Source organism: Primulina huaijiensis, chromosome 1 (assembly GCF_012295235.1).
Source record: "Primulina huaijiensis isolate GDHJ02 chromosome 1, ASM1229523v2, whole genome shotgun sequence".
NCBI lineage: Eukaryota > Viridiplantae > Streptophyta > Magnoliopsida > Lamiales > Gesneriaceae > Primulina > Primulina huaijiensis.
The window spans coordinates 17,231,234-17,251,382 of NC_133306.1; the positions used below are offsets into that span (position 1 = coordinate 17,231,234).

Here is a 20,149-nt window from a genome sequence, read left to right on the forward strand (position 1 = left end):
GAAGAAGAAAAAGAACGTTGCGAGAAAATCCAGAGTTCTTTGCTTGCATCCTCGATTCCAGGAGTTTTGTTTCTCCTTGCGCTTGGTGGCTGCTGATAAAAAATGATATATCCTCCAATTTTCCTCCAATAGGGTATTTAACCCTAAAAAACATCCAAAAATGCTTCAAAGTTGAAAAGAATTCGATTATGGAAAATTTCTTTCTTTGCTCACGCTGGGGCGATCGAGAAATCCCGCCCCAGCGCGAGTTCTGATGTCTCGTTCTTTCATTCTTCAACCTCTCGTGTTCGGGCTATCGAGAAATCCTGCCCCAGCTCGATGTCTTTTTCCCGATGTTGAATTTACAATTTCTCGTGTTGGGGTGGTTGGAACTACTTCCCTAGCTCGAGGTTTTCTGTCTTACTTCTTCATTTTCATCTAAATTTTCATCTTTTCCACTCGTTTCTTGCACATTCATAAAACTCGGTGAGTCGTGATCATATGCAACAATTAACGACAAAATGAACAAAACATGGACTCAATACACAAAAAAATTATGCAAACATAGACTCAAACAATGCAATAAAACATGTAAATACAACCTCTATCAGAGACATATCAATAGAGAGATTCACGTCTACAAATAATGTTGTTGATCCACTGATGAAGCCCCTGCCAGAACCATTGTTTCAGCAGCATCGTAAAGCAATGGGTTTGAAATATATAGGTAGTTGGCTATAGGAAAAATGAGATATTGTAAGAATAGGTGCCCAACGAGCCAACTTGTAGCTTGAACTTGATTGACTCTTATATAAAAACAATATATATTTTAATAATATTTTACGATTTTATCCAGTTATGAATTTTGCTTTATCTGTATACCCAAACAAGCTATATAGATAAATTACTTGAATATGTAATAGGTACCATGAGGTCCGCCTCGCAACTTAAGATCATAGAACTCATTAAGAAGTGTACCAAGTATTTTATACAGATTCCTAGTCGATTCAACCACCTAAAATAAGGATAAAGATCGCTTGAGCTTAAGACTAGCATCTGTGAAGTAAACGTCATGTTTCATTAGTAAGGTCATGGAGATGTCCATTCATATAGATGAGTGATCATTTGATGATGCAATGAACAATCCTCCATCGGACTTTTCAAGTAGTTATCACTTATCGTGTGGAATAATATGCGGCTATGATTGTACATCATTAGTCCTTTGATCCGGCACAACGTAGAGGCTTTACGTACTAGCATGTACTTTGATCCGTTTACTGACTCTATTGAAGTCATCAGGTACCGAGGTTGGATGTAGTTTCATAATAAGGATGAGTCAATATATTGTAGTCACGGATTCACCGCTCACCTACTAGTGAAGATATTCTATGTGATCTGATGAGTTAATAGTTCAAGGAATATCTGGCCTGAGTAATACATTTGCATTTGGAAAGGTGTTTCCTCAGTTGCACATACCATGTCACTGTTATTATCAAATATATATTGCAACCCTCGATATACCAATGGTTGCAGGTTCTATTAAGGTATATGAGTTGAAGGGATAGTACTTTACACTAATCATAACTTAGGTTTTTGCAGGAAATATGAAAAATATCTAGAGGATCATGGGATGATACTCCTAGAAGCTTTTACCATCATCCGATTGGTGTAATTAGACTTTAGCTCTAACAATCTTGATCAAGGGGTTGATGAAAAGAATGAGGCTTATTAATATAAATCCGAATAGAAACAAATGTTGCTTTGAATCATATGAAGTTATGAACTCACAACTAGTTGTATCTCTGAACCATTGAAGATCACACAATTATCAGATTATGTGTTCCCATTGAGATAGTCAAGTTCAAGTAGTACTTGAATTTAGCAACTGTAGTTTTTTGGAGATCAAACAGATTGTTTATAAAAGAGTTTATCAGTTGATTCCATGTAATAGAAAATGTGAAAGTTAGCTTAACGGCTAATTAGGTGAGGAGAGTGGAACTGTTTGTTTTAGTGAAAGAGTTCACAAAACTTGGCAGCTGCCAAAAATGGATCAGGGAAAAATTTTGGCTTTCGAAATTTTCATTTTTCATTTGATGAATGAGATTTTTACCATCGATACATGGGCAATGTCTGATTGTCGATCGACGTTGTAATAAATTTATAATTATTTATTTAGTAAATTTAGAATCTACTAATTAAATAATAATATTAACAGTGATGACTACTTAGTGCAAAATTTTCATGAAACATTTTAGAAGAGTCTACAATAGATTAATTAATTAATTGACTAATAAAAAAAAGTTATTTAATTTAAAGCATAAACAAATAAATATATGTATATATACGTGTTTATGGATATATATATTGTATTATCAAAAGTTGATAATGATTGAATTATGCATAGTATTTTAAAGAGTAGAAAATATACATGAGAAATTTTATATAATGGAATTATTGTATCCTAATTCAAGTATGATTTCTAATTAGATCAGGAATTAAAACTTATATTTCATTAAGGGTTATATGAAATAACATAATTTTTACATACAAAATTTGTCCAAAAAATTTTCTCCTTCTCTCCCCAAAAATTTTCGGCCATCTCAATTTTCCACCTCGCCACAGCTCTGACATCGTCACAACATCGTCGGATTTCTGAATTTCCAATGATCCAATCTCGACGCAAACTTCGTTTAGATCTCTAGTGCAATCTGTATGAGGAACAAAAAATTTTATCGTCGACTTGATTTGACGATCGAAGAAGGAGGCAGATCCGTTCATAGGGATTTACAAGAAAGGTTATATCCACTTAAAACCCAGAATAGTTGGAACCGACATTGTATACGCAAATGTACATCGGATCTAAAAACTCTATGAATGGTTTAAATCATACGACGCCCAAAGAACGTTTTGAACGTCAAAACTAAAAATTTTAAAATTTCAATGCGTCTTGAGTGCGAGAAAACGGTATTCCAATAAATACAACTTTGAAGGCGTGAAAATACTGGAAAATAAAAGTTTTTGTATATTTTTTGATGATTTCATGATAGATACCTGATTATATTTGATTTTTAAGAATTAGATTGGGAAATTTAGCGTCATTTATCTTATTTTTGTGTGAAGATTCTAAATTTTTGTTGTCAAGAAATATGTGCATAACTATTTCAGATAAAGATGATAAATTATACAGATTTGGGGAGACGGGCTTGAGAGGACAATTTGACCAGTTTGAAGAAGTTTAATTATGATGATCAAAAGAAGTTAAGAGGATCTGGACAGTTTCGTGAGGATCTCAAAAGAATAATCATTTGTCAAGATCCTAAAGTCTAAGTAGTGATTGTGCTAAATAGGTGAGAAGTAAAAAGTTAAAAGAAAGATGTTTTATAGGAAGTAGGTAGTCAGCTACTTATCATTCAACAATCGGCATATTTATTAAAAGTGTGTTCCTGGCTATGTCCTGAGGTATTGTGTTTCGGTTATTACCCAGGCGAACACTTTAAACAGGTGCCCCTCAAACGAGGGCCTCTGCCTAGGCACGGGGCAACTGTGAGGTGCAGAAACGTGCTCTTGAGTCCTATGTAGTTGAGATTTTTTGCGTAAACAAAGTAATTCAAGCCCAACAAATTTTAAAGCTCAATTAGCAAAGCTCATACCTATTTGATGTTTAAAAAATCCTACATGCATACGTTTCATCTCCCTCGTGCTCAAATCTATATGTGAGTCGCTAAATTGGAGTGCAACTGTGCATCCCGATATTTTGTGAGTTTCTTCATTGCAATTGATGTTGCAATCAAGGTAATATCTCACTCTCTCTATCTCTACAAGTTCTATCCGCTCATATCTTGTTTTTGTTGTTAAATCGCGTAGCAAGTTACTCCTTAATCCTCATACATTTAATTTATCATGCTTCTTTTTATCTAAACTCCAAATTCTGTTTGTTTAAACATATTTTCTCGGCTCTTGATTTTTCTAGCCCCCATCATCTTTCACAAATATTTTTATTAATTTTTATTTATATTATTTATTATCTTTGTGAAAAATATTTAGTTTATGTAGTATTATAGAATAAATCACTTCATATATGTTCAATTTTAAAATACAATTTACTTCGATAAACCGTGCAGGGCCTGCACTTCAAGCTCAAGGGGTACCCTAACGTTTTAGTGTGTCTTACGCCCTAAAAAACTATGACAATCGGCAAAGATCACACTCCAAAGCTCAGCTACACTATAAGCAGGAATGACCAATTGAGACTTTGGAAGTCAGCTTTCCGTAAACAGCTGAGGGTAAGGAGCTGGTACAAACAGAAGAATAATGCAAAGAAGCTAATATCACTATCAGTTAAGGCAAGCCAATTGTTAAAGCTGAGAACCAGCATAGACGAGTAATGGCAGAGGGTCCGGTCCGGCAGCTCAGCTGCTCACATGCATGGGAACCATACACGGGCTATGATTTTGCGTGCATGAGATTTATAAAGAGCAAAAGGTAATATCCTGTTTATATGTCTGTCTCATCACGATCTAAAGTTGTCAACCTTTGCACCAGACCTCTGATCATATAGGATCTGAGTCTAATCAACTAATCCACCCCCAAGTATAAGGATTTGATACTAAAAAATCCTATCACGGTCACGTATTGCCATCTCTTCAATTTCATAAATGCAAAAGCTAGAATGAACAAGACAAATAAATTTATGATAAATATTGTTTAAAGATCCATGAACTTGTTACATTTAGAAAAGACATCATGTCAACAAAGTAACAAACAACATATGGTATATATATCTTATGGTAGACAAATTACACGACTCAGTTTATTGATAACACGAAAAAGGAAAATTATCAATTTATATAAGCTTATTAATTGAGTTGGACCTTTGTGGGCTTGTAATCAACCACAATGATTTTCTCAAGTTGAGGCAGTAACTTGTTCGCATATTCGACATGATCTGGATGAGCAACATATTCAGCAATACCTTCAGTGCTCTCAAAGGTCGACACGAATATATGAGTAAAACCTTGATGCATGTTTTCAGCACTCACATCCTTACCCCTGTCACATAACAAGTTGAGAGATATATTTATATGGCATTCCTGTTTTCATTATTAAAGCATCTATTACAACTGATTAACGCCTGGGAAAAGCTTTAGTGTCTATTAAAAGCATTAATTTTCTTTTGTTCTTTATTTGTTTGATTTAACCATGGAGACAAATTAACTATACCTGGACATCAAATTCAGCTACTTATGTGCAAAGAAAATTCATTGTGACTAGGGTATTAAGATCATATATAGGCATGCTTTACACACAAAAACTCGGAGTATAGCAAGAATATATAGATATATACCATCCACATTATATAACAAGATCAATTATTTTGCAAGTACATGAAAATTAGACACTCTCAGAATCCATCATTACCAAAATAATAAATTCTCAAACAATTTATGTATTTAATGTATCTGTAACCATTGCCCTCAAATCTTGCTCACAAAAGAATGCGGTATGCATCCAAAAACAGAATCATAAATGGACAAACTATCATCTGGGATTTGAAGCAGCAAACACAAAGTAATTTCGAACAAATAAAGAAACCAAGCTTGAATGAAAGAAGAATATACACCGAATTATGTGATTATATATACCAACAATTGCACAACTAACATGCTGCCAAACTTCATTTTAGATTATTTAAAGAAAGAATATTGCTGCTGCAAAACAATTAAAAGCAGCTGTTTCAAGGGGAAAATGGACAAATCAAATGTTTTTAGCAGAAGCAGGAACAAGTTAAAATCACCAATGTTACTACACATCGTTTCAGAATTGTAGAGAATTTGAATAAAGTGAATCTATCATAACCGCAATGCGGAAGTGTTTACAAAGCGTAGCCCCTAACTTGTATTTATACTAGAATGGAGTTGACTCAAAAGAAATAACAACTTGGTAAAAACGTGTTTCTACAAAAGCTCACTTCTAATACTCCCCCTCAAGACGGAGAATGTATATTTTGAATTCCCATCTTGACTAACAGGTCCCGAAGCCTTCCTGGAAGAAGAGATTTGGTGAAAATGTCGGCCAATTGCAAATGAGAAGCAATGTAGAAAACCTTGTGAATTCCAGCTTGTATTCTTTCACGCACAACATGGCAATCGATCTCGATATGCTTTGTTCATTCATGAAAGACTGGATTTGAAGCAATATGTATAGCTGATTGACTGTCACTGAACAAGGCCACTGGACCAGCAATATGGACATGTAAATCTTTCAACAAGCATAGCATCCAGACCACTTCACAAGTATCATTTGCCATGGACCTATACTCCGCTTCAGCTGAAGATTTAGACACGGTATGTTGCTTCTTTGACTTCAAACAAAAGCAGGAAATTGATCTGCGAGTATCCGGGCAAGCTGCCCAATCAGAGTCTGTGAATAAACTCAACTTAAGAGCAGATGATAAACTATAGAACAGTCCTTGACCAGCTGTTCCTTTGATATATTTGAGCACCGAGTAAACTGCTTGCAGATGTTTATCTCGTAGAGCAGACACGAATTGGCTAAGCTTGTTAAAAGAATAAGCCAAATCAGGCCAAGTGACGGTAAGATATAGGAGTTTACCCACCAACTTGCGATACAAAGAGGAATCGGTGAGCAATTCACCATCATCATGTGTAAGCTTGACATTAACATCCATAGGTGTCGTTCGTGGTTTGCACCCAAGAAGACCGGTGTCAGTGAGCAGCTGTAAAGCATAGTGACGTTGACAAATATAAATGCCACGTTTTGATCTCGCAACTTCAATTCCAAGGAAGTATTTTAGATTACCTAAGTCTTTCAACTTAACAAGTGACCTATAACATAATGCGCCTGCCCTAGCTTCTGCCTCATCATTTGTGGCTATAACCACATCATTCACATAGACCAACAACGCTATGAATGCATCTTTATGAGTTCGAGTGAACAAAGAGTGATCGGCATGTGATTGGACAAAGCCAATACGAAGCAAAGTTGAGGAGAACTTTGTATACCATTGTCGCGATGCTTGTTTAAAGCCGTATAAGGACTTGTGTAACTTGCATACAGCGTGAGAAGGTAAGGACTCCCCCTTGATCTGATAGCCAGGAGGTAAGGACATATATACCTCTTCAGAAAGATCACCGTGCAAGAAGGCATTGTTTTTTTTTTTTAAAGGAAACAATATTTTATTATAATGATAATAAGTTTTACAAGAGCGGATAAGGCATTGTTCACATCCAATTGCATCAAGTGCCAGCCATGTATAGCAGCTAAAGCCAATAAACTCCGAACGGTAACAAGCTTGGAAACAGGGGAAAATGTCTCAAAGTAGTCAATCCCTTCTTGTTGAGTATATCATTTGGCCACCAAGCGAGCTTTATAGTGTTCTAGAGTCCCATCAGCCAAGAATTTTGCTATATATACACATTTACAACCCACAACACTCTTCTCGGGTGGCAAAGGAACAATGGTCCATGTCCCATTGCGTTCCAAAGCTTGAAATTCATCCAACATGGCTTGACGCCACTCCAGAGAAACAACAGCTTGAGAGAATGATTGGGGCTCAATAACAGTAGATATATTATTGACAAATGCTCTATAAGAAGGAGATAATCTGTGGTCATTGAGCACACTTTTCAATGGATGGATAGTAGAAGAAGAAATGGGAGAATTAACAGTGAAGCAATGGTAATCTCGTAGGTGAGACGGTTGAACCGAATGTCTACCAGAACGAGTGGAGGGAAGATGTTCACCATGATCAGAAGAAGAGATTGGTTCAAGCTGAGTTGGCAAAACACTATCACAAAAGAAATCATCATTGGGGAGGCTTTGACTCTCATGGAAAATAACATCACGAGATATGTAGGTTTCATTTGTTTCTAGATTGAGGAGTTTATACGCCTTATAGCCAGATGGGTTACCAAGGAAGACACATTTTATGGCTCGAGGAGAGAATTTGGTGCGTTGGCTTGGCAGTGTGGAGCCACAACACACACAACCAAAGGACTTGAGGTGTGTGTAATTTGGAAGTTTATGATACAACAACTCAAATGGAGATTTATCATTCAAACGTGGAGAAGGAGTTATGTTCATTAGATAAGTTGCGGTATTTATGCAATTGGTCCAATAGGACAAAGGAATGTGGGATTGAAACATCAAGGCTCGTGCAACATTCAGAAGATGTTGATGTTTGCGTTCCACAACAGAATTTTGTTGGGGACGTTCAACACAAGATTTATAGGAAATTATACCTTCTGATCTGAAGAACTAGGCAAAATTTAATTCATGGGCATTGTCTGATCTGACTGCCTTTATCTTGGTTCCAAATTGAGTCGAAACCAGCTTGCAAAAATCAGGGAAGATGGTTAGCACATCAGATTTTCTTTTCAATAAATGAATCCAAGTAAAACGTGAATGGTCATCAACAATAGTGAGGAAATATTTATATCCTTCGACACTTAATGGATAGAAGGGACCCCATATGTCAATGTGGATTAAATCAAAAGAAGCATAACGAATGGAATTATTTGAAAAGAATGGAAATCTTTTTTGCTTGGACATATGACAAATGGAACAGTCAAACAATTCATCATGTTTTATTGAATCAATACTTGGATTCTTTCCAATTACAGATAGTCTAGTAGCAGAAGGATAGCCCATACGATAATGCCATAACTTGTTTTGAGTAAAAGAGACATTACAGACAGTTGGAGATAGACTTGAGGTATCTAGAACATATAGGTTGCCAACTCGTTTACCTGTCCCAATCATCATGTCCCTGGTGAAAACCTGAATATGACAAGAATCAGAGGAAAAAGACACAGAACAATGCATATTTTTGGTTAATGCACTGATGGATATGAGATTAAAATGGAAAGCAGGAACACACAACACATTTTCAAGTATGAAGTTAGGGGACAGATGAACTGATCCTATATGTGTTGCTGGTGTATTGAAGCTGTCTGGAAGAGTAACTTTAGAGGAAACAGGTGTCGAGGTGTGATACATGGATAATGAGCAACAAATGTGGTGAGTGGCACCAGTGTCTAACACCCAATGCGTATGAATGTTAGAGATGAGATTAAGACATGAGGGAAATGTACCGCTGAAGCAAGAAACCGAAGCCTCACAATTCTCATACTGTTGCCTCACAATTCTCATACTGTTGTGAATCTGAAGAAGGACCACAACCAATTTCGAGTTGAGAACTCAAAAATGCAATGAGCTGTTTACAATGTTCTGGACTTAACGCATCTCCAGCATGGTTCGCAACCTTCTCAGGAACTTGAATACATGTTGCACCTCGAACTTGATTAACATGCATCTTAGTGTCAATCTGTTTATTCTTGTGCCTCGGATGCCCCGACGGATATCCATGTATCTTATAGAATTTATCCATAGTGTGACCTGGAATATTACAGTGAGAGCAGACAGGCCTACTATCAATTTTGTTACCTCGACCGTCTTTACCACCCAAAGTGCCTTTGACAGCAGCAATGTGAGGTGAATGGAAAGGTGTGGAGGATTTATTCATGGGTGAACTGAACACTTCAGTTTGAATGGAGCGTTGTCTCTCCTCTTGCATGACTAATGAGAAAATCTTCAAGATGGCAGGCAATAGATCCATCATGAGAACTTGAGCACGATTCTGAGCATAAGACTCTTTCAACCCCATCAGGAACTGCATGCTGCACTCCTAGTTATGGTAATTGGTCCAATCCTTCATAGCACCACATTTACACACCGAAACTGGTTGAAATTATTTCAGTTCATCCCAAAGTGTTCTCATTCGCGTGTAGTATGTACTAACAACCATAGAACCTTGCTGCAATCCACTCAGCAATTTTTTTATCTCGAAAATGCGAGGAGCATTGCTCTGTTGAAAGCGATCGCGCAAATCTAACCAAATTTCATGCACCGTCGGGAAATACAGCAGGCTATCAGCAATTTCGCGATTAACATAGTTCAGAATCCATGATATCACCATACTATTGCATCTCAACCAGGATTCGTATAGAAGATCTTCAATTGGAGGTCGCGAAAAGCTACCATCGACAAATCCAAGCTTATTTTTGGCTGTCAAAGCCATTGACACACCTGTAAGGGCATGGGACACCAGATTCAATCCTGGATGATCACCATTGTGCAAATAGAACGGGCTGCTTGAATCCTCTATCGATGCTCGAGCAGCAGTCTGATTACTCGAAGCTTGACCACCTTTGGCCATGGAAGAGTTTGGAGCGGATTATTGCTCTGATACCATTTCAGATTTGTAGAGAATTTGAATAAAGTGAATCAATCATAACCGCAATGCGGAAGAGTTCACAAAGCGTAGCCCTTAACTTGTATTTATACTAGAATGGAGTTGACTCAAAAGAAAAAACAACTTAGTAAAAACGTGTTTCTACAAAAACTCACTTCTAATAAATCGTGTGAGAGCAAGAGCGAGAACGGGGTTTTACCAGTGGAATGCCTTCATGGAAGGTACAAGATTAACAAGGTTAGCATATTCCTCAATGTATTCTTTGATCTGTAATTCGGATATTCCATCTTTGAACTTCGCTATCAAAATGTGCTTCACTTCTCCCTTTGCTTCCTCCATTTTCTAATCAAATCACTGAAATATAGGCTTGCTTTATTTGTCAGAACATTTAAATTTTGAAAAAAAAAATTGTGAATAATAAAAATTTTGGAACTGAAAATAAAGCAAAAGGTATACTGTATACAACTGATTTTGTTCTCTGAATTAAATTTCTTTATCCTTAATATCTTATGTACTAATATATTGGATGAAAGATGTACAATCATATATACTCAGTTTTTTCAATAATGAAAAAGGTATTTTAAAATTCAAAAATATGATTTATTTAGTTATTTATAATAAAAAAACATAATTGTTTTTTTTTAGAGTGATTCAAAGTTTACTGAAAGTAATGATTGAAGAAAGAAATATCATAATAAGGGGAAAATGATTTTTTTAAAGGAAAATAAAAATAAATGAAGAACCATAATCCAAAATTTGGTTTGTTCTTTTTTAATCACTTACAAAATCCACAGGCCTAACATTAATGTTCGTGGTTGCTTGATGTGGTATCTCAACTTATATTTGAGATCCTTTATCCTGAAAGTTGCAGTAAGTTTTTCTTGTGTACGAGGAGGATAAACAGTGAGCTTTTTGCGCCAGATCAAATATTATTCGATTTGCATTCGAAATGATCAAACTAGAACCTAACTCAAACATATCCAATAGTTTTTTGAGTCAAATTCGAGCATAAATTATTTTGTTTGATAACTGGATAGGTGTTAGTGAGTTTTAATATTTAATCTATACTTTATATGTATCCTAAAATGGTTAATAGACAATAATTACTTGTTGAACCGAAACAATTGATTCTTAGCTTAAGAGAAAATGGTTAGTGTCATCCATTCACTTTGTTTGCACATGATAGAGCGTTTGCTATCAGTACAGTTAAATCAAATTGATTGCACTCCAAACATATTTGAGCAATGCTCCAGTTTGAGCTCGACACGAACAATTATTCCAGTTTGGTGCACAGATCGAACTCCAAACGAGCCAATCGAACACAAAAACCAAAAACGCTAAAATAAATTTAAAAAGAAAACCGCAAAATGCAACGAAAGAAAAATTCTGAACTTGAAAACAAATGAAGGGGAATCAGACCCATTTTCTAGATCAAATGTACAAAAATATCAAGTTTTGTGGAGATTATATCAATAGTAAATGTAAGAAATTCATACACGCGCAGCAGGATGAAAAAGAGCCCACGGCGGCGGCGGCGGCGGAGGAACGAATGGAGGCAGACTGAGGAAGGAAGTGTGGACTGCTTTTGATTGTTGATAATTAATAATTTGGTGTGGATTTTCAGAAATTAGGTAAACTTTGATTATTTGTGGGAAATTTTGGAAATTAATTTAACTTGGATATTGTATGATTTTCGGACTACAACTTTAATAATTGGAATTCTAGAATTTCGATGAAGTAATATTTCGATTCCCAAGTTTGGGAATTTTAGATCCAAGTTCCGAGAATGATGTGTTGAGTCAGAGAATTTTGTAAAAATAATTCAATTTTGGATATTTTAGATTCATATTTGAATTATTATAGTTTTTGTTGATGTTTGTTGATTTATCGACTTAATATATTTATATTATTTTATACCGTGGACTTGAAGTTGATAACTTGGTATAAATATGTTACAATTTAGTAATATACTACTATCACAAATAAATTAAGTTTTAAGCATATTTATATGTTGTTATATTTGTTGATGTGATTTACTTATTTATATGAAATGCTAAATGTCTTGTTGTTTGTGTATTCATTTATTTGACATATTTTATGATATTTAGAATAAGACATAATGTAACGTACCGTACTTTTAAACTACTCAAAATTTTGCGAAAAATAAAATTTTTTCTTAAATAAGTAATTATTTTTCCAAAATGCATGTAAGCAAAATGCTTGACAAAATATCTGAAATACGAACGAGCTTGCGACAAGTACTTGTTTAAAACAACATAAAGTACTCGTTAAAATCAGAGTGAATGAATTTAACATGCATAAAATCCTTAAAAACTTAAGCGGCCTCGGGTTATGCCTCCGCACAGTCCGAGCCAACTCACATGCTTAAACCCTGAACATACTTACATAAACATAGATGTATCATCATTCATAAACTTTTCATAAACGTGCTTGCATCATACATACTTAAACACACATAATCATCATCATTTTGCGTAGAGATATGTTTCAAAGCAAGTGACCTATAACATAATGCGCCTGATCAGACTAAACCACAGTACTGGACTGGCAGGGATCATCACAGCATTTCGACCGAATGTCCACTCCCTACATAAGATCCCCGGTCACGCTTTATCGGGTGGATTGGTCTCTGGTCATGCTTTACCGCTTCCCAAAATTCGGCATAATTTGCTTCCCTACAACTTCTATTGTAACCAAATCCATACCGACTCGAAACGAAACACCGATTAGCGTCTAACCACAGCCCATGACATACCTAAACACAACAATGAGCACCCGACGATTCTCAACGAAGCCTGCAACCAATAAACTTCAAGAAAACATGAAGAACGCATTTTATAACATCACAATTTGAGCAGTCACACTATAATGATCATAACTCACTTGTTCTTGTCCGAAAATTAAGAATTTACTGTAAAATCGAAGGTATCAAAAAGTACTATGTTTTATATGTTGAATGTTTTTCCAGAAAACCGACCGAAAATTCGCAAGATTCAAAATGACAGTAGTTTCGATTTTTGATATTTAAAATTGTTTCAAAATCGTTTCAAACATCATTACTCAAATATTGCATAACATAAACGGATTTTTACACACAATATGCATCAAAATATTTAATATGACGAGATCGATATAGAAAACTAAAGAATATACATGCCTTTGCGTTATAACGTACGATAACGAATACCGACGCGGTGGATTACGGTAGATGACCGAGAGACGCTTGCTACACGATTCTTGCTTGAAAAAGGACGTAAATCTCCAGAAATTTGCAAGGAATGGTGGCTGATGAAAGAAGGCTCAAGAACCCTAGCTTTTCTTCAAATTTGCAATGTGTGTGTGTGTGTGTGTTGTGTGTGTGCGTGAGTGTGGATTTAATTAGGTAAAAATTTTGCTGAATTAACTAATTAGGGGCTAAAGAAATTCTTAGTTAAATAATTAGTCATAAAATAATAATAATCTAATTATTTAATCTCACCCAAAGATTTAATAAAAATAATTAAGTACCAATTTTCAAGATTAAAATCTCTTAATATTCAAATTAGTATTTGAAAAGCTTTAATCTTAAAATCATCTAATAAATTAAATTATGCTTTGAAATGCTTAAAATTTCATAAATCATTTAAAATACCAATTTTCTTGACTTGAAATAAAATACAATATTATTCAAAAATCGCCTAAATCGTCACCGGTCTCTTTTCCCGATCCCGTATCGAATATTCGCCTGAAACATAAAACTTAAGAAAATGTTTTAACGTGCATCAAATAAACATGTAATAATTTAAAATAATGCAAAATCATAAATCATGCATCGTTAAAATCATTTTAAAATTAAATAATTAATTTAACCATTTAATAAATGCATGGGTTTACGTGTACTGATTTTGGGCTCTACACATGATATTGTGGCATACATCTTGAGTCATATCATTTTTGTTAATTGTATATTGTCGTTCGTTGTTATTCGACACTTATTATTTATTTCGATATCTTGGTGTGACTGATAGACTTTTACTTGATACATCTAAGATTTTAGATACGATGGAGCATTCCTTCCTATTAGTCAAATCTTTTATGGTGAGCACTGAGATTGTGTCATCTAGTTCTGTTTCATTGTGTCATTCCTATTGTACAACTGACATTTGTATGGAGACCAAGTCATATGTGTTTGTTTTATCACATCAACGACATACCTCATGACATACTTGACAGACGGTTTAGCATGATGATGTAACTCCCCTCTGTGTAGTTGCCCGAGCAATATTTATGTTGTTATTATACCATTTATTAGCTCATTTTATCCAGTTTAATTTGAGCCTAGTTAAATACATTGCATATTGCATTCATATCTGTATGTTTATGCATGATTTATATTAAGTGTTTTTATTATTTAACAGTATCATATCAGAAGTGGCTACTGTTTGGACACCGTGGTAGGTCACCCAAGTGTTTTGTAGCATCAAGTGGAGAGTCCGTCGGTGGAGCTTGTTGTTGAGGTTGGATCGAGTCTTCACTCTCCCACTTATATTATATTATCTATATATTATGGAGTCATTATATTTTTTGGGGGAGAAATGCCATTTTGTAATATTATTTGGAATTTTATGTCGTTGTCTGGACTTTATTATATGGTTATTGAGCCTTCTCGACTCTAGTACTTTTTGGATTTTTATTTCTCGAATCTAGTATTTTTTGGATGTTTTATTTTATTTTGTGTCTAGGTGGCACCCGTCTGTGTGAATATAAATTTGTTGAGGTCCTAGTTTTAGTATTTTGATATAATTGTTTTATGAGTTTTGTATCATGTCCTATTTATGTGAGATTATGCTGAATTTTTTCTACATCCAAATTATATGTTTATTCATTTTATCTTTAATTGAATATTAATTAAATGTGGTTAGAATGGATTTCACAAATTATTTATCACATTTCCTTCAATGATATAAATGTTAAAATCGTGTATAAAAAAACGTGACAAAAACTTGATCGAGCAAAACTTGCACTGTGGAATCTTCAATAAAAATATGGTTTTGTATGCTCGAAAATTAATCGCAAGTGTACGATGTCAAGTAATAATATAATGTACGAGAGTACGAGTATCGTTCCACTAGAGACTGTATTTTGTAATTATTATTTCCAGTTATTAAATCTTCAGCAACGAAATTTTGAATGATTGTTTATGACTACTAATATTAAATAAAAGCCTAATGAACAAGTTCAAGAATGAAATGCTGAAATATATAAGCTAGACTGATTAATTAAATTCCAATGATAAATGAATTTGTTGGGAAATTCGGTTCACCTACCCCTCGTTATTTACTTAATTCGTTCGATTTTGATCTACGCTTCCGACAGGATTTCCTATTCAATTGAATACGCGCTCTCGAGCTATGCTAAACTAATTCTACTAAGTGAAGTAATTAAATTTCTTTAATTATTTATCAAGAGTGAATCGTATATCGATGTATGAAATCTCCTAGTTTTCGACCCTTAGCACTATAACTATCAACATATATCCAATTTCATATGTCTATGTAAATTGTAGATCCACGGACTATGCTACTCGTTCTTATCACAAGCTATTCTCTCGAACTCACTCGCGATATGATATGATTATTAAAGTTAGCTACGCTTTAATGACAAGATAAAACAATAGCATACTCAAGAATAAATCAAGAATCAACACGTGAATTAATTAAATCAAAGTTAAATTATCTACAAGATGTCATGATTGAAATCATCAAAATAATGTTTAAACAATAGAAATTAAATTAAAGATACTAGTTGTGACGAAATTGCGAAGAACAGTACCCGGAAATCTTCAAATCTTCAACTCCAGTGCAAAATCCTCTCCAAAGCTTGTGGCGGCTCTCAATCCTCCTCTCAATCTCGTCCTTTGACCTTTTTGTTAAGGTCTTCCTTGGCAAAAATCTCCGGAAGGCAAGAATTGATTCTCCAATTTTTTGCCAAAATTAAGTCCCGCTCGGGCGGTAAAGTTCTACTGCCCGAGCGCCGAGTTTTCTGTAAATTTAGTCTTCCGAAGGCACTCTCGCGCCCGAGCGGTAGAAAATTATTGTCGGGGCTCCATGTTCTCTGGAATTTAGCTACTCGAATCACCTCTCGCGCCCGGGCGGTAAAATTCTACCGCTCGGGCGCCAGCCTTTCTGCCCATTGTCTTCTTGGCTTGCACACTTTGCTCCGATTTCAGTTTTCCGGCCATTTTACCTGCAAATTCGTCACGCACAAGTGAGACATGATCATATCCATATGCTTACTCTAAAATGAACAAAATATAAATGAAATGTACGCATGCACAATGCAAACATACACAAACTAATGCAATAAAACACTTAAAAACCACACCTATCATGTATATAAAAAAAACACACAAGACCGCACCCTATTTTGAATTTGGGGAAACAACTTCCCGAGCATAAAACAGAAAACAAAAGAAACATCAATCATAAATAAAATAACAGTAAATTTGTGAAAAATCTCCCTGCACATCTTTAAATTAAAATTCAGTACCTCACCACAATTTTTTAAGAATCAGTACCTCACAATGATATAATTTTAGTTTTAACTCCGTACAAACCCATGGTTACAATTTTGCCCTTTTATTATTTAAAAAAATATATAATTCTATCCACACAAATTACACATGTCTTCTTCATTTAAAATATAATTTTTTAAAAAAATTATTTCTCAATTATCATGGAATAAGATTAAATACTTGTTTTGATATACAAAGTATCTATTATGAGGTTTCAGATACTTGATTTTGCTATTTGAATACTCCAAATGTATAAAAAAAATTATTATATTTTCGAGTAATCACCACAAATTCGGTCATTATTGATCTTTTCATGAAAAATGAATTATGATAACTTATTCATGTTATTTTTTTTTTTTAAAAAAAAACATAGTTCACCACTCATCATTAAATAAGATTATATATTTATTTTGACATACAAAATACCTATTTTGGAGTTTCGAATGCTTAATTTGGCTCTTTGAATAATCCAAATGTGTAAGAAAGTACTGGATCTTGAGTAATCACCATAAATTCTGTAATTTTTAGTCTTTTCTTTGAAATTGCGTTAGGATGACTTATTCATGTCATCTAATTTTTGAAGAAACACAGTTTCTCATTAATCATGCAATTAGAAAGATACTTCTTTTGACCGATAAAGTACCTATTTTGGGGTTCCAGATATTTGATTTGGGTATCTGAATACTCAAATGTGTAAGAAAATACTTGAGTTTAAATAATAGTAAGTTACTTTTGATGGTGACATTTGTGCAATTAAAATGTGATACATAAATTGGTACAAATAGTATAGTATCTAATTAGAGTATACACATACATGATTTTACTATCTAAATACTCATATCCAATTATTTAGGGATGTCAAAATATAGTCTGATAATGACAATTATTTGAGGATGTCAAAATATAGTTTAATATAATATTGATTATATATTATAAACATTATTCATAATTAAAAATATATTAAATAAAATATAATAATTAATATATGTAAAAGAAAAAAAATATTTCTAGAATATTCTTTTGGGTGTAAGATTTGAATTAAATATGTTGGAGATGGATGTTGTATTTGGTGCAAAAATTGCACTATTTTAATGTAAAATTTACATCAAAATAGATTTTGTGTTTAAAGATGACCAAAGCTTTGTTTTTCATTGTACGTCTGTAGCACTTACTTGATACTTGTGTCTTCCACTAGGAGGAGTGTGGATAATTATTTTGCCATGGTTGCAAATCACGATTTTTGGAGGCTTTTGTTTTTACTTAGGAACTTTACGTTAGTCAATCTGTGTCTAATCTTGCAGGGGCTGTTGCCGAACCAATAGCAATAAAAGCCACAGAACCTTTGTTACTTGATGCTCTACGTGGGAAAGAAGTAGAGCGACCTCCGCATTGTCTTATGAGACAAGCGGGTTGTAGAACCCGTAACTTAGACTACGTATAAGCCATGCATAATTCTAGTATTTTAAATGATTTTATTTCATGAGTAATTAAATGATTTTTCCTTAAGTTAATTTTTTCATGCAGCAGTTTGATTTTTTATCATTTCAGTTATTTCAGTGAGGCCGGACTGGAGTTGGAGTTTAGAGATAAAATTTAAGATTCAAGAAACATTTCCAGAATTTATTTTAGCTAGCAAGTAAGTTCATTTAAGTTAAAAAAGGAGTTTAAGGAATTATTTAAGTTACTTGAGGTGAGTAGAAAATAAATTCATTTAAGTTCTTAATTAAGGGGTTAGTTCACTAAATTATTTAAAGGATAGGTAAGGCTTTTAAGGGTTATAAATTTAGTAAATAATCAACATTTTCCCTCCATATATTAGTGAATTTTCGGCCCTTAGTAGCTAGACTAGTCATTGCCAACTCATCACCCTTTTGACCCATTCTTTGTTGAGTTAGCATACTAATCTTTTTAATTCTTTATCCACCTTAATTAATTAATTATTAACCAATATCCTAACCTAGTCTAGCATGAAGAATCGGTCACCCCATCCATTTCTCTCCCCAACAAATATTTGTTAGCAACCAAAATTCAAATTTCAAAAAAAAAATAAAATGGTGACTTGGTCTTGCTTTTTCCACCTATATTGCACTCATTTTCCCTCACTCTCCTAACCATCACTTCCCCTCCCCCATGACCGAAATTCCGAGGCATTTCAGAGTGTAAAAACCGTGAGCATCCTAGCAAGAATTAGGAGAGAAAATCGAGTAGAAGCAAGAAAAGGAAGTGCTCCACCTCCTCCGCGCCGGATCGTCTCGTTCTTTTCGTTTTTCTTTCAAACGAAACCAGGCATGCATATATTTTTCCTTGACTCTTCAATCAAGTCATACTATCATTATTTTTATGTTTCATGATCATCCTTTCATGTAAAAACCGAAACACATCAAGAATTTTCAGAAAAATAAACATGCAGATTTCGGCCCCTCCATTTCAACCTAACGGTTTCTCTTGTTTTGTTGTTTCAGGTGGATGGTTCGACTCCAGGCTCATTAGGCGACATTTAGACATGTATTAAGATGCATTAAGACCATGTCGGTCCATTCAAACAAGCCCCATGCATGATAGAATCCGAAATTGACAGCAACTCCCCAAGTGTGTCCATATGAGTTTCGAAAATTCAGTTTGCTGCCAAGGGGAAAGGTTTTTGATCATGGCTGCCCTAGGGGCCTATAGCCATGGTTAGAACACTTCCCTAGTGTGTCTAAGACGTGACTAAGTCGCCCTTTTGGAGGCTTGGTCCATGGTGCATCGGTTTTTAATTAAAAGTGCAAGAACAGCCCTAGCCCCCTTCGGCTTCTCATTTTGACAGCATGTGTTGTTTCGAATTTTAGGGAATGGTGTGGATCTTGGTTGGCCTATGGCCCTTATCCACAGTTTACACCATGCCCCTAGATGTCTAGATCGTGTCATGGTCAATCAAATGTCCATTAGAACGATTCGTGACAGCAAAACAAAAGCAATGCATCCTACTTGCAGAATTTATTCATGGTTGTAACGTTTGGGTCGTTGCTGGAATATTTCGAATTGTGGCTGGTCTAAAGCCCTTAGCCATGGTTCGAATCATTCCTTGGGATGTTGGTAAGAGTCTCTGGTCAATGATTCAAGCTCCAATGGCCGGTAGTCTCGAAAACGACGTAAGGAAACCAAGCGCAGCTGCTGGAATTTTCTGGACAGCAACTTGCTGCGTCGGTTCGGTGGCTCGTTCGAGTTCTTGGTTGGCTTTTAGCCTATGGCCTTGGACTGGACAGTGCCTCATTGAGTTACAAAGGGCATGTTTTTGGCCGTTTGTGATTCGGATCATTTTTGAGGTCGTACGAGAATGTACG

The 20,149-nt window shown here is 34.8% G+C and overlaps 1 protein-coding gene across 1 annotated transcript; it reads right to left on the reverse strand.

Annotated features, from left to right (window-relative positions):
- Positions 1-4,649: 4,649 nt before the first annotated feature.
- Positions 4,650-11,928, reverse strand: LOC140982029 (stress-response A/B barrel domain-containing protein HS1). Its single transcript, XM_073448447.1, has 3 exons — positions 11,749-11,928; positions 10,452-10,606; positions 4,650-5,028 (listed from the first exon to the last, which is right to left on the reverse strand). The coding sequence occupies exons 2-3, from the start codon at positions 10,589-10,591 to the stop codon at positions 4,836-4,838; spliced, it is 333 nt and encodes a 110-aa protein (XP_073304548.1). The 5' UTR covers positions 10,592-10,606; positions 11,749-11,928; the 3' UTR covers positions 4,650-4,835.
- Positions 11,929-20,149: the final 8,221 nt, after the last annotated feature.